We start from the raw sequence: 16,363 nt of genomic DNA, 5'->3' as shown, positions 1-16,363 counted from the left end.
CGGGAGGGCAGGCAGGGGAGGCGGGGCGCGGCGCGGCGGGCCTATCGGTGCTTCCCGGAGGGGTGACGTCGCGCCGCGGCAGCTTTCCCGCGCTTCGCGCCTCTCTCTGTCTCTGTGAGGCGATAGCGGCCTGTCGGGGTCCGCCGGCGGGCAGCGCTCCGCGGGGGGAGCCTCGTCCTCTGCCTCCTCCGGCTTTACGGCGAGTTTTCGGCGAAGACCCGCTGTCGGCTGCAGGGCCCGGTCGGCGAGGGGGGGCACGAAACGTCTGCTGCAAGGTTTTTGTCTCTTTGGTTGGGGTTTGATTGTTTTATGAGGGATACTGTTTTTTCAAGATAGTGGAAAGAGTAATAGGCGTAAGGTTAGTGCAGGCTCAGGGGAGAAGAAGAGGTAGGATGTGAGGAAGTCCGATTACGAAACTGTGAATTTCTCCTGAATACGTGTGTGTGTGTGTGTGTATGCAGAGACGTCCTGGGTAGCTCAGCACAGGCTCTCAGCCGTGTGATACGTGTCCAGTATTTCCACCCTGTCAAGCTCTTTGGATGTGCGCTACACGGAATATCCTGCGCGTGGATAAAAGAACCCTGACTTGCGGTAGCACGGTATATTTGATGCAGCTCTGGCGTCTCGCTAATGGAGGCTTAAAAAAAAATCACTCGACAAACACGTATTGTTAAACCTCACAACACCATTCTGAGACAACTGTATTATTACGGTCTCGTCTTCGTTAAACAGGGAGAGAAGAGCCGGCTCCAATATGCCTGTACGCTGCGTCAGTGATAGAAGCTGTTACATACTTCCGATAAGACCCTCAAATTGACGATGGAAAAAACACAGTTGATCATTCAGTTCATACTCTCTTTAGTACAGACCAACGCTAATTTTTTGACTAAGGTAGTTTCAAAGTTCTGAAGCAAGCCCCAACGGCATAAGAAATAAACATATTCCTCTCATGAAATACAAAGAGGAATGTTTAGTGTTCTGATGGAATATCGAAAATGACGTTCTGTCATTCACCTAACACTGAAAAAACACATCAGCAGACTGGTGGAGAGGAGGCGATTAATTCTGAAAAAGGGATTAAAAGCACGAAATGCTAGCAGCTTAGTTTACAGATAACTAAGGGGAGGCTATAGCCCACGCTGTAAACATTTAAGAAGGGTGAGAATTTATTAAAGCTGATAGAAGGAAGGAGTGCTGGAAGTAATGGGATCCCATTAAATACGGGAAAGCTAAAGATAAATAGCTGGCACGTCATTGTCACAATGGAAATGTGATAGGATATTTGGTATCTCCTCATTTAGGACATTTAGAATTAAAATGGCTAAGACGTGAGAAAATTACCGGCACCGAAAAATCTGGCATTACATATATGTGTATATACTTACAATATCAAATGGCCACGTGGTATTTGGTGGAAAATGTTATAATTAGTAATTTTAATATTCCATTATCATGAACTGAGCAAAAAATCAGCTTTAGAATTCCCATTTTCTGTGCTAATGCATATCATTTTAATTTTATACACTTTTAAGGCTAATAAGGTACTTACTTAATATATTTGATATTAATATTTTCCCTGCAAAGTTTGCCTTTACCTGCTGTTCTTTCTTTAACAACTCTCCAATGCCACCGGTTTTATTTCCTCCCCCCTACTATTTCAGTCTTCTTTCCAGTTCCCATCTTCCCTTCCTCCTTTTGAGACCAGTTTATTCACATGGTACCAGGTTATTGATACCTGTACAAGGCACTGCACAAACCCTGAGAGAGACACAGAAAGAAAAAGAGGCCATATACCTACCTATAGTGGTCAGAAACATGACATCCCCTTCTCTCAGAGTGACCTAACCAGGAGAACAAAGCTCACGCTATAGACACAGAAAGCCAACAGACGAGTTTTATAAACTTACACTGCTTAAAGTAGCTTGCCACAAAAAAAAAAAAAAGAAAAAAGTCTGTGTCTCTGCAGATTTAGCTGTAGAAGCAAAGGATCTCCTTGGAGACAGAAATCAATGCATGCTCCAGAGTTGGCACTCAGAAAAGATGACAGAAGTAGCTCAGTAGAAGAAATGCTGGGAATGAAATAACTCACCACAGAGGAGATTTGTGAAGAGGATCCTAAAAGATATCTAAGTTGGGCTTTTTCCACACTGTTTCCCAAAGCACCATAAGATACTCTGCTGCCAATACTAAAATATTAAATGCTGAAATACTGTGGCAAACTAATATTGTACCAACTGGAGGGGTGCCCTTGGGTATATATACTCTGGGATATGGCCACCAGTCCTTCCAAGAGCTGTGCAGTCAGCAAACCAGGGCTTGAGAAGAAGGTCAGTGTACTGAACAATAGCACGTTATACCCTAACATGCTGTACAGCTATGGCGGGGATGTCTCAGCATCCCCAGCGCCAAAATGAAGATAAAAAATGAAGACGCCCCTGACATATGGGGTGTTGGCGTGAAGACTAATTTGCTCATGTTGCCTCAACACTTTGAAAGCATCATCTGCCTAATGAAAGATACTGGAATTGGGTACTTAGATAGTTTTTTCATGTAAGAATGGTACATCAGGGTGTAGTGCAGAAGCACAGAAATTCCAGTGTGGAGGTATTTTATGCCTCATTAAATCAAGGCATTTCAGTGGCAATAAACTGGAATTAATTTATTCTATTTATTTCAAAATAGATGAATGGGGGAATGTGTAGTCAGAATGGACAAAAAAATGACACTTGCAGCTGGATGTGAACTGTGAAATGTAGGGCAGAATGAACTGCAATAAAATGAGAGGTTTTATAAAAAGCTATAAAAATTGGTTCAAATGATTCCCATAGGTATACTAATTCACGCCTTTTGAAGCATCAGTTTTTATCACAGAATCCTCAAAGCCAAGGTTGATATGGTTCCTTATAAACCCATTCTCATCCTGAATATGTTTGATTATGACTGCATTTAATCCTGATCAAGAAATAGTAAGAAGCCACATGCTTATTTATAGTCTGGTAAGAAGTAGAGCTGGCAAATTACATGCTTATATGAAACCCTCCCAAGTGGAGGGAGCATTGCTAATAGGTAAATTGCTAATGGGTTTGTGAATGCTTTCTGTTGAAGTACCAGAAGAACTATTAAGAAATCCCATTTATTGTGTGGACAAGATAGTTCCAACTCTCTCCATCCAAGGAAAAAAGCATTTCTAAAGATAGGGTTGGGGTACGCTAAAGCCTTCAAAGGAAATGTTAAAATAAGTTATGAATCCAAAGTTACAAATCCCAGGAAATTCTTGGAAGAGAGAGGTCTGAATAAAAAGTTGGGGACAGCTTGGATATATATGTCCTAACTGAGGATGCCCTTTGATGAAAGCTAAATCCCAGAAAAGAGTTTCACTTCTGGATCTCAGCCACAAAACTACGACACCATTTGTCAGTGGGATAGCTGGAGGAAGGGGAGAAAAATCTCAGAGCTGACCTAAAGCATAGCTAGGTATAAGCATGTCCCTAATATAACGCTTCATGCCTGCCTCTAAATATAGTAACTGTGTTGTTAATCTATGGACTTCCATATGTAGTTTCTTCCTTCATTTTTACCTTCTCTCTGTCTTGCATTAGGAATGATTTCAAGGTATTCGGTGAACACTAAGACAGTTCCCTGGTATGGGCATGATCTGATGGTCCTCAAGACCATCTTATTGCTCTATTTTACAGTGCCTGGTGTGACATCCAATTTTTACAAGCAGCTAAAAAAGTATGGGCATATCTCTACTAAGCTTCACAAACCACTTTTGGAGCTGGTAATAGGTGTTGATGTGGAAGAGATGTTTTTCTGTGGTTAAATTGGGTGGAAGCTCATTAGAATTCAGCAAGGCAGTGGAGATGGTGACTGCACGCTGAGGGATCGCAGCGCGTTTGTAACTATTGACACCTAGTGAAACCACAGAGGGTGTAACCTTTTACAACTACACAGTTTCGGTATTTGTATATAAGCAATTATTGCACTAATAATGAGTAGAGTTTGTCTATGCTATGCAGTTAGTCTTTCTGTACTGTACTAAGAAATTACTTTCAGAGATGAAGGGCAATGCTGAAGAAAACGTTTAGAAGCTTTTTTATTGTTGTATTTGCCTGTAGAACAAATGGATTTGTCTTCCCGTCTTTTTTTAACTGTCCCCATCTCTGTCTTATCTTGCTTCCATTCTCTTTAATATATTTTCTTGTCCTCAGGGGACCAGAAGTATTAAATTTAACTATGAAGGAGGCAGTTGAGGTCTGATATACTGACATTTACTACTGGCCATGCAGCATCAGCTAATTAACAGTTTGAATGCAGAAATTTCAGTACTTGGTTAAAAATAAGCGTTCGGAGAACATGACCCCATACTCTGGGGTAGCTGCTGTCACTGCCACCGGCTGCTCATCCTGCAGCTGCAGGCCAAGCCCCTGGTTCTGGCAGGGCATCATGCCTACCGTTGCCGCCATGTTACGAAGAACATGACCGCAACAAAGAGAAGGAAAAGGACATGAAATTTGGAACGTCCATTCGTCAGTTCACCCTGGAAAGAAAAGCAACACAGAACAAGTGATAGGAACAAATAAAAGCTGGAAATTCTTTGTTCCTAGAAAGAAAGATATCCTTTAAAACTCCTACTTGGAGTTCTCAAACTTGTACCCACAAAAGTCACACCTTACTATAAAAAGCAAGAAGCGACAAAGAAATGATCTGGTTCATTTCCCCCTCCTGTAACTAAAGCAGAAAGAGTGGGGGTTTGCTACTAACTTTTTGTGTGTAACAGAGCCAGTAACATGCCAGCTTCCCACCTGGGCACAAGAAGCATGCCCTATGCCCACAGGGAAGCAAGCAGGCACAAGCTCTTGAAGCCCTTTTTATGTTCTGCTGAGTTTCCTGTCCGTATATTAAAATTCTGCACCTCTTGCAATATAAGGCATGCCAAGAAAACCTGGCCTCCATAGCTATAGCAATCAGGGAGCGTTAGAACTGAGCATAGGTGGTTTGGAAGAGTTTCAAAGCCGAGCGGGATCTTACGAGCAGGAACAAACACTTATTTCCTTCTACAGCAGAAGAGTCAAGTGCCAGAGATCCTCATAAGCAGACATCTACAGATAGGCTGTGGGAACCTCAAAGTAAGAAAATTACTTCTCGGCCTTTGCCCATCCCATATATGCAGCCACAGAGCTCAAGGCTCTGTGCCTTTCCTAGCATAAGGAACAGTTCCCGCTAGTGTCCCATGAGCATCTCAGGAGGCATTTTACATAAGTGATTAGCCATTAAAACAACGGACATTTAATAAATTAATGCACAGCAAAGTTAAGTTACCTAAACACAGTCATACAGAGTTAGCAGCAGAGGGGACATAAAAAACTAGAGACAAAAGGCCAGCCTCTTAGTGGAACTGTCAGTTGGCATTGCTTGCATATGAATGATAATCGATAACTGAATAAGAAGCATACTTTATTTCAGTCAACTTTTGAATTGAGAAAGGAGTCATGTGGGGATTAGAAAATGAACAAGGCTTTTTGACCTTTTTTTTTTGTCTTTTCAGTAAGTATGTACAGATCAATGCCAGGATGTTATACTTTGATACCAAGGATTCTGAGATACGTACATGCAAACACAAGAACAGGAAAAGGTTATAACTTCATTGCCAGAAGCTAGCTCTACAATTTGAAATTCCTGAAGTCTGTTAGCTTCTCGCTTTGTGCATTTCAGACATAAAATGGGGGTTAAACTCAAAAAAGGGCACAGGAAGATACCTTAGGGAAGAAATGCAGACCCTCCATTGACTGAAAGCAGAAATGTAACAAGAGTGACTAAATCCCACCAGACTCATAGGATATGGAAAAGTAACCAGATTTCATGACTTACTGTCCAATACTTAATGAAATACTTGAAGACTGTTGCAGCAATATACAAGCAATACAACAAAGAATAGGCTAAGAACAGTAGAAAGAATTTGTAGTTAGAAAATCCAATGCAGTTATTCACCCTAGAGAACAAAAGCAAAGTTGAAATCAGGATATGTACAGCACACACTTGTAACACAATGAGTACTACAATTCTTTTTTGGTCTTATTAAGCCTCTTGATTATATATATTTTGTCAATAAATAGCTCCCCTTAGTGGTCAAAATTAAATATAACTAAAGTCTCTTTGCTCTTCACTTGAAGACTTCTTGCTATGCCAAGTAAAAGGACAGTTCATGTTTTTGGAATCTGTTTTACAGTTGGTACCACTGGTAAATCTGTTACAGAGGCAGGCTCTAATTACGCAATGTCTGTTTCTTGTCTGCAAAGGTAATCAGATCTGGGATTTCTGTGTCACTTGATTCATTTGCAAAACTCAGGAGCCAGATTCACCACTGCTTGTTTGTTTACATACAAACCAAATAAACCCCAATTTGATTATAATTCTCCATGCACAGGACAATTCTAAAAAGCAACAAGGGAATGCAGAAAAAAATAGTAGGTGTTTGTCTCAAAACTGAGGTTTGAAAAATCCTCTACAGTTTAGGATTACCAGGGAGGTTCAGGTGGGGAAATGCTTGTGATGCTTCTGATTTCTGAAAGCTTGCTTTTTTTTTTTTTTAAAAAAAAAAAAAAAAAAGGAGTTTAAGAAATGTAGTGGCAGCAATTCTCAAAAAGTATAAAGCTTAATTCATCCACACACCATTCTACACAAACTGTCTCTGACCATGCACAGGTGGCAGGCACCATTTCAGAAACAATCTGCGTGCAAATATTATTATTGAAAGCGACTACCAACTGCATGCTGAAACGATTATGTACCCAAAATTAAAGGCTAAGCTGAAGTCCCTTTACAATTTGAATAATAGTTGAAGAGTGAATTAGCAGCTCGGTTTTAAATTATATCGAAAAAAAAGCTTTTTTACACATAGTTTATGGAACAAACGTGAATGATCTGTCTTTCAAAATATCAAACGTTTCGGGCAATTTCAAAGTGTGATTATTTTATAAATTTCCCAACTTAAAGAGATGCATGGTTTGAAATGAAAGAGGTGTACAGAGGCTATCCTGTAGAAGAAAGGTATTTAAACAGCCTTTCTTTTCAGAAAACTACAAACCAGTATCTAGGACATACCATGGACAGTGATGATCCATTTTTAGCACGCATCTGCAAAAGGACGAAAAAGAAAAATGGAAGACCAGTTAATGGTTGATCAGTTACTTTTCACTATACGGCATGCTTTCTAGCAACTTAACGCTGATACACTTGTAGGTGTGGGAACTACAAACCCTTCCGGGCCACAAGTAGCAGAAATGCAAATGCTAATGCTGTCACACACGAACCTGTGCTGTTGACTGCAGCTGGAACAGAGGTACTTGGGTACCTTTATCTGTAACAAGACACATGAAGGACCAGCCCATTCACATAACTTAGCGGTGACTATAGTCACTTCTGTGAAAAACTGTCTGGTAACTTACATAGCACAAACGGTACAATGGTGACAACGATCAGGTTTTATTAGCTGGCATCTATCACAGAACCGAATACCTGAAATTAAAGACACATTAATACCAAATAATAGAAAAGTCTTTTTTTTTTCAGATGTTAGTTAGTATTCCCCTCATTTGCTAACTATTCATATTCCTTCCTCTATCACTTCAAAAGATGACGGCATTTGCCACCGATTTTTGCTCCCAGGTCATAATCAGCTAAGCAATGCTCATAGTTCTTCTGGAGACTTGCAGATGTGGGGAACAACCCTCACAGCAAAGCATACAGCCAGCTTAAAAGCGATAGATAAACCAAAATTGTACACTTCCCTCTGGCTTCCACATTTACTCAGACTTTACATATGTTCCATTTTGATAATTGCCTATAGAGCAGTTCTTTACTTCAGAATTCATTGGCTTGTCTGACAGAAATGAACAGGTCAGAGCCTCTAATACGAATACGATTTCTTTTACGCTTTGAAAGCAGTGCAGTATGCATTTAATCACGGAACAAGGTCCAGAAATCTGTTCACAGAATTATGCCCTGCATCTCTAAGCTAGACTCCATTTTAAGTAAAAATGACTACAGATTTTGTCATTCTATTACTATTACTAAATGCAGACAACACAAGTAGGCGTTTGAACTGTAAATACCCTGTAAAGGGTAACATACTGCTTCTCAAAGGCAGCACCTGGTACTCCACTCCTTGAAGATCAATGGAAGAGTTCAAGGCTTTTTTGTTTTCCCAAACACAAAACATGAGAGAAAAGGCATTAAAATTATTCGTACAAGAGTTACTCAGTGCATGCAGTGGCATTAGGAACGCCCTGTTGGTCAGCAGTATCATCGGGGCTGCCAGCACATGCTACTTTTGCCTGCTTGATTAGATTGAGAGAAACAAAGCTCTCTGCTTAGCTGACCTCCATTCCCCGTTCTCGTGTACACCGGCAACTTCCTTGCAATTTCGGCAAGAATTTGCCTCTGCACCTCCGGCCTTTCTTCATTTTCATAGCGTTCTTTGTCAGCATAGGACATATGGTACTAGAAGCAGAAGTCATGAGAGGAGCAATTACCCACGGGTAGCAGAGATAATATTTCAAGTACAGGCAAGCCTGGAAATGTTTTTACCTCCCACTCCTTCTAATGAGCTTAATCTAACGTGAAAACATGTTTGTTAAGAAGACAAAGAGAGATAGTAAGTGCTGGACAGCCAGAATACCATGTGATACATCAATAAGAAACACAAAAGTGAAAACAACATACTGGAGTTGCTACTACTGCTGCCTTAGATTACTATTTTTCATGAATAACATTGCTAACCATGATGAGGACACTTCAGGCACTTCCCTTGTGAGCAAGAACCTCTCTCCAGCCACAATTTTATATTTCTAAAACTGGGATTAGTTGTTATTTATAAACTTACATTCTTGTAACTAGGATCAGGTTATTTGGAGTGCCATACAAACATCATCCTCATTCTATTGCTCCAAACATAGTGTTTTATTAGTATTTCATAAAGAGATAAGACAAAATGCAAAAATAATCTACCAATCTGAGCAACATGCAAAAGTGAATATTTGGTAGAAAAAGAACTGAAACAAATGTCTGCCTCTGACTGTCCTGTGCTCAAAGCACTAAGTCATACTCTTGTCCTAAAATAAGCCACAGACGTCAAGAAAACAATACCAAACCTTTAACTAAAGTCTTACTCATGAAACGATCTACTTTTGTCACAGCAAACCCCTGTTTCTCTTTACCATAGTGTATTGTTACATTTAACTTTCATGATACTGCTGGCCAGGGAAGTACAAGGACTGGGGCTACTGGAGCTACACGTATACCCAGCACCAAATCAAAAGCCATATGCTATGCACATCGCCACAGTCCTCACTGCCACAGACACGTGACATCAGAATCTCAGCATGTTTAAAGGCAAAACGATTCTTCTATCCCTCACTATCACAAGACAGAGCCTGACAAATGAAGCAAACTTAACGACTGCAAAGAGGCCTACTCCAGCCGGCAAAGGGCTCCCAGCAGAGTAGGCAGCGCTGGATTTTGGTGGGACATGGAACGTTCACATACGCACCACAACAATCTGGCTCGAGAGATCAAGAAACCTGACTACCATTACGAGTCCTCCTAGGTTAAGGAAGGTCCTCAGGATTTGGCTTGCGACTTGTTAAATGCTCAGAGTCAATGACACTATAAATATGGAAGTTAATAATCATCAATCCTATTATTCTCAACATGAAAAATCCTACTGGCTCCTGGAACACCTGAAAAGGCAGCTTTGAAAGTTAACACCATCTCTGATTTAAACCATGCTCTTTGAGGAGCTAAAGGATTCTCAGAATGGTAAATTACTCAGTTTTTACAGACAAGTCCAGGTCACTTTCCATCTCTTTAGGAAATCCCATCAGCTGTCCACATCAACTAGATTGAAGGATTTTTGAGTTCTCTTTAGCATCGCTGCTTTCATTTTGCAATGAATGAAAAGTGCTTGTACTCTTACCTTTTTGCCTGGTTGCACCGGGAGAGTGAAAATAGACTTCCAGTATGTCCACACAAAGAGCACAAAGAGAATGTGGAATATTGTAAGATAGGCCACTAAAAAAAAACAAAACACAAAACAAAAAACAGAAGCAGAACAATGACTTCTTAAGCAAAAGTTTCATTCATGATAGGCATAATACCAATCTTTCACAACAATGAAAAAAAAAAAAAGGAAAAGAAGATTTACAGTACCAACCAGTATTACAATACAGCTAAACCTTACAGTCAAAGGGGCAGTAGAATTTCAGAGGTCTGTGGCTGCAGTGAGCTGTTACCTATCTCACAAGACTCCCCTTCTCCACTTGATCCGATTCCGTGGGTGAGGAAGAACACAGCTGTCACCACAGGGCAGGGGACAACCCTGTATCACGGGGAATGACAGGATTCCTGTCTCTTCCCCATATCCTAGGGACAGGCAAAGCAGAACTGGCTGGTGCTGAGCAGCATAAAGGTTAATACTGCAATACTCCAGCATCTCCGAAATTTGGGTTCAGTTGCTACTAAATGCACTTAGAATCACAATACCATATTATCAGTGCACTGTCCACTTGTGCAATGCGTTCTTCACCACTTGCAAGAGTTGAGAGAAATAACATGCTCTAGTAGAGCTTTAAATCCCCAGAAAAAAATCAAATCTCTTATTAAACATCTTCTAGATTTGCCACAGTTGATACAATAAAACAAATCAGGAAAACATCCCTCAAACTAAGCAAAACTGGGTCTTGTGATTACTGAGAAAGAATTGTAATCCACTAGACACAACATTATCACGTGAAATCCAGCATGCGTCAGAGTAATCTTATTTCAATATGCAAACTTTATTTCAAAGCCTTTGGGCATAAGCAGGCGTACTGTGGTTCAGAAAGGCAAAGGACAGCTATTCTTCAGCTACACAAGCTATTTGATTGTTCTTTCTTTAATCCTTGACTCATTAAGACATTATCAAACAGTTACAAGACAGTTTTATTTAAACACACCATTTAATCATAACATCTACCTCATTTTCCCTGTTTCATTTAAGCTTCAAATGCTAGCAAACTAAGATTAAAGTAACTACTACTAGTGGAAAGAGAAGTCTAAAATCCAAACACTTCCTAACTTCCCAGGCAAGACTGACTGTGTGAAAATGTAATTGGTAAAAAGGCCAAACACAGCTCTGAGACTTTCTAATGAGATGGCAAATGATCTGATAAGCCTCACAAGAATGTGATGGACTGTGAGACTGATCTGTGAGTCAATGAGAATTCATTATTATGCTCTTAAGTTTCTTTGAGGTGTTATCCTTATCCTACATGCAGGTGGAGCTCAGTCACTTTTAAATTAATATGTAAGGAGATAAATCTTGCAACAGGTTTAATTTTGTTGATAAAGCAATACAGCAGCATGTTAGAGGAAGCTGACCTGGAGACGCACTAATAGATTAGGCGACTAATAACTTTCTTCTACTGAATAATCATTAACAGCATGCTTTCTATAGTTTCTCTGTAACAGTTTCAAATATTAGGACAGCTCTGTAGTGGAAAGAGAATTTACTTGATGCAGCAATCTGGAGGATCTTTAAAGTATCAGCTGCCATTGTTCTTCATGGAACAATTTGCCAGCTGAAAACCGCTACACCTACTCCTATCCTTTATAACCCTGGAAGAAGAAATGAAGGTAAGAGGCCATCTGTATTAGCCATATGCCTTCAAAGCACCTCCAGGAAAGAAGAGGAGGAATACTAAAATGGCCACTAACCCCTTATTCTTAGAACATGACTGTGGCCTCCAACAATGCACCAGTGGAAACGGTCTCATCAGGTGATCCTGCTGCTCTGCCCAACTCATTCAGCAACCTCACGGTCCTGCATCTGGGACCTCAGAACAATGTCTGTCAGCCTGTGCTACCAAATGAATCCGAGAAGTGTTCAAGCCAAATCATAATGAGACAGCAATCTTTGCTCTAACTCATCTGTGGTAGGAACTGAAAGTTACTGTGTTACCACTCAAGATGTGGTTAGTGGTCAACAGAACCAAGCAGAAAATGTTTTGCGAAAGCCTCCCTACAAAAAACATTAAAAATAGCTTTCACCCAAAGATCAAATAGAACAGTGATCAAAAATAGGTGGGCCACAGAACAGAACTAGTCTTTTCTGTTTAGCTTGTAAAATCAGCTCTGAAAACATAAAACACAAAGGGAGAAAAGATGTGTGGGTGTATACAGACAGATATACATAGTTTTTTTCTGAAAGAGTGAAAGGGATCAAAGCCTTTTCACCTTCTTCTGCTCATACTGCAGCTAAACAGGGGCATTTCCCAATACATCCAAAAGTTACAGCATGTCTAACAATGCATGCTGTATACTTCATGAACGTGTAGTTATGGGAAGGAAACACTGAAAGGGTATGTTAGTTTAAAAAAATTGTCAAAGTATTTTTGGTATTTTAACTAGATCATTTGTGAATCTTTTTACACAAGGACTGAATGTCAAATAGTAAATTGAATGCACATACCTTTTTCCACAGGGTTGCTCAGAGTCACTGAAAAAGAAGAAAACATATGTCTACAGAGCAAATAGGATTCCCAGAAAAGTTTGGGGCAAATAATGTTTCTATTTGAAATACAGCCATTTTAGGGAAAAAAGTTCAAATTCAACAGATGAAAAGAGAGCCCACAGTTTAGCATCAAATCAAAAGCATCCATAACAATTCCTTGTTTACTCACGCAAATGACACCCACAACAAGATGTTCAATAACTGTTACTCATGCTGTATTTTCCCTTGTTATATAAAATATATTTTGCATATTTGTACATTGGAAATATGACAAAAATAATCCACCGGTGACAGTGATGTGACAAGATTACCAGGGCTCCTCTAGCAACTGTCCAAGCAGCATCTCTATGCGTGTACTTATAAGCATGTACTTGTAGCCTGCTTTGTACTAGGCTCTAGGTGGTCTCAATCCTCCACAGTGAACAATGCCCCAATGCATTTCTGCATCAGCATAAATAAAAAATTACAAATTGTCTCAGCTTTGGCCTAGTCAGCAACAAAGGATACACTGTAATGACTCAATTATTTATACACTTCCTACTAGCAGAGTTTTTACAACCCCTCCTTACTTAACCATAATCATAGGAACAGTCCCTACTAACAGAACCACTTAGAGCAACCAGCAAAGCGTACATTGCTCAATGTCTACTTCTGCTGATTATTTTAAAACCCATTTATTATTTTAAAAGCCATCATCCAAGTTTAACAGAAAAGATAAAGACATCTTTCTTTAACTGAAAATGGAGTAGTTCCATGGTATCCTGATAGAATGCTGCTTGGAAGACAAAGATGGTTCATGGGATGGGAGCCCCTTATATTGAGTCCATAGCCTTGAATCTAATGGTTGCAACTGAAATGTGTTGCTCCTTGGAGGAACAGAGGAATGAAAGGAAACTAGTGGCTGCATATCACCTCCCAGAGGCACAGCAATCTTACAAAAAGAAGATCATATTGTTGGAAGACTCAGAGATTTGAGAGATTGCACATACCAGCAGCGACCCCTTCAGTAACTCTGTTGGACTGTATAGAAAAATAAGTGATTGAGGGATTGGAGCCATTTATTTCTAGCCTACAGCCAGCACCTGGAAGGAGACTCTACTCTTCACAACTCACTCTACCATCTTACTTGAATAACAAACTTGGAAAATGTCAATCAGAGTAGGAACCAAGAAGTCCTGCTTTTACTAACGAAAGTAGCTTTTCTTAAACCTGTGCTAACAAACAGGTTTGATCTGCAAGCTCTACAATATGCAACAACGTAGATGAAAAAAGAGACCAAATATTTGCTGTGTCTCTGTGCACTCAATTTCAGATGAACAAGACGGTTAGGAAACCCTTAGTTTTTCCTTTGATTTGCTGCAAATCAAGCTATGAAGGGTACATCATTTTTTCACAAATACTGCTTGGTTCCCTCCTGAAGTACGTCGCACTTGCAGCACAGCCTTCCTAAGGATTTTACTTGAGAAAAGAGCAAACTCCTAAATAAAGATTATATAAAAGGTTTTATCGCAGGACAGTGGGTCCTTGTTCTCATTGTGGCAGTAACCACCAACCAGACATGAAATCATGGCCTCCTCTCAAGTATGACTTGTTGGCCATACCAGTCGTTGAAAGTTTAAAAGCCAGTGTCATGAGATACTTTTAGGACATCACCCCCACGCTACTTTCAATCCTCAGAAGCCTGCACAACTAAAGATGAAAATCAAGTGTCCAAACAGAGCATCTACTATTTATATGCCTGCAACAGCTCAAATGGCAATACACAGTGGAAACCTGAAAAAAAGAAGCCAACACACAAAGCCTTGTTATGCTAGCAATCTGGAAGAGAAATAATGTCCCGAGAGCTGGTTTTCAAGTAACTGCATATGCCAACAGTTAATGTTCAAATCCTAAAATAATTAATTTAGTCATTTCAACTTCTGTATAGATAGCCTCCTCCACACACAAATAAAATGCATGAGAGAGAAAGATGGGGCAAAAAAATAGATGGGTGTGGGCAAAGGAGTGATTTTAAGTTGTGATTCTAGGCAGCAAGATGAGCTCCTGCTAGCTTACTGAGCATTTGCAGAGTAACACAGGCCCAATCCAAACCCCACTTAAATCAGCAGAGTCTTTTCTAATAGCTGCACTGAGACTTGGAATTAACCAGTGTTAAATGTTACTGAATTTGCACAGCACTGCAAACAACGCATATTTCAAGAGACTGACAGCATTTCAGGAAAACATTCTAAATTTTTTGTCACATGGTCTAACTGACAGTTACACGCACCTTGGAGATATCATTCCATGTGAATTCTTGAAAGAAACAGCCCACAGTCTCAGAGATGGAATAAAATGTCATGAAGCATTTGGGGGTTTTGCCTAGCTGCCAATTAAAACAGATCAAAGAAGCTGCATTTCATTTTAGTCCCCATCGAGAAAAAACAGTAGGTCTTACTGCACTGGCAACCCTAACAAAAATCTGATTTAAATTAGCTGTGCCGTACCGGAAGGCAGCTCTTTTCACAGAAACGTCTCAAACTACCGCTCTGAGAACTTTGGCTTCCTTTATCTGGCTTACCCTGCCCTGGAGAGAAAGAGCCACACACTCCTCCTCACAATTTCAAAAGCCCAAGCTACCTGCTTTTCTCTCCACCTCCACCAGACCTAGCAACCCTATCGTCTAGTAACAGGTCTTGGCACACACATTAAACCAGAACATAGTAAACACAAGAAAGTTTGCAACTTACTATATAGTTAAATTGCTACATTAAACTATACAATTAGTAGCCAGTACCAAAAATTTCCTTTCTAAAATTTCGTGTTTTGCATGCTACTGTAACAAGTTGACTCATGAGTGTGATTTAACGTAACGTGTTTCTTTCCTTTTCAGCATGTATATATATATATATATATATAAAAAGACTGCAACGCAGGGCAGGGCATATACTGATTTTTGCTACTGCTTAAACCAGAAATCACACCTGAACATTATCAGATGACAACAGCACGGACTTTCACCGTGGGTATGAATCTCCCAGCCTTGACAAACGCCCCTTTCCCTGGCTGACACGAGGGCTCACGACTGAGTACAAGAACCCCCAGCACCCAGCCAGCCCCGCTGGGCTCCAAATCTCAGGGAAAAACAGGCCAGCACACCCCCAAACCCCCCACAGATTAATCCCACAACGGACTCGACGCGTAACGAAGTGTTTCTTCACGTCCCCCCGGCCGCTCTTGGGCGTGCCTGCTGCAATTAGAGGCGTCATTAGAGCAACCTGCCAACGCTCTCGCCCGGCCCTCGGCCCCCCACGGGGTCCGCTGTGGGCTGCGGCGCCCGAGGGAGCCCGCCCAGCGCCGGCCGGAGACGAAAAAAAAAAAAAGCAGAATTCCTCCGGCCAAAGGGGACCCTCACAGACCCGACCCCGGGAGGGCAGCGCCGTCCCCGGGGCAGGCGGGCTCCCGCCGGGGGACCCGGCCCACAGAGACCGGCGCTGAGGCGAGGCGAGGCCCGGGGCCCCGCTCACCGCCCCCCCCCGCCCCGCTCACCCAGACACAGCTCGCAGACGTAGGCGTAGTAGGACCAGAGGACGACGAGGGCGATGATGAGGACGGGCAGCCAGGCGAACGCCCGCTGACAGCACCGCAGCCCCCGCGACAGAGCCATCTTTTACCTCAGCCCGGCCGCATCGGGAATCGGCTGCGCGGGGCTGAGCGGGCGGAGGGAGGGAAGGAGGCGGGAAGGGTGGGAAGGCGCTCGGAGCTCGGCTGAGCGGCCTGGCGGGCAGCCGCGGGGTTGGGCGCGGCGCGGCGCTGCGGCGCCCCCTGGCGGGG

General features: G+C 41.5%; 1 protein-coding gene across 1 annotated transcript in view; it reads right to left on the bottom strand.

Moving 5' to 3' along the window:
• The window catches only part of ZDHHC15 (zinc finger, DHHC-type containing 15), a 27,011-nt gene extending 10,801 nt beyond the window's left edge, over nt 1–16,210 (bottom strand). Inside the window, exons 1-7 of the mRNA XM_010569051.1 lie at nt 16,079–16,210; nt 12,509–12,535; nt 9,977–10,071; nt 8,382–8,502; nt 7,449–7,518; nt 7,105–7,137; nt 5,872–5,992 (exon numbers count right to left, since the gene is read on the bottom strand). Of these exons, the coding sequence (XP_010567353.1) occupies nt 5,872–5,992; nt 7,105–7,137; nt 7,449–7,518; nt 8,382–8,502; nt 9,977–10,071; nt 12,509–12,535; nt 16,079–16,196 (585 nt within the window). The 5' untranslated portion in view covers nt 16,197–16,210. The remainder of the gene's footprint in view (nt 1–5,871; nt 5,993–7,104; nt 7,138–7,448; nt 7,519–8,381; nt 8,503–9,976; nt 10,072–12,508; nt 12,536–16,078) is intronic.
• Between the last annotated feature and the right edge of the window lie 153 nt (nt 16,211–16,363).

This window comes from Haliaeetus leucocephalus, unplaced genomic scaffold, assembly GCF_000737465.1.
Source record: "Haliaeetus leucocephalus isolate CR32 unplaced genomic scaffold, Haliaeetus_leucocephalus-4.0 Scaffold262, whole genome shotgun sequence".
Classification (NCBI taxonomy): Eukaryota; Metazoa; Chordata; class Aves; order Accipitriformes; family Accipitridae; genus Haliaeetus; species Haliaeetus leucocephalus.
The sequence above is the reverse complement of the archived record's forward strand: the minus strand, read 5'-3'. Positions and strand labels throughout refer to the sequence as shown.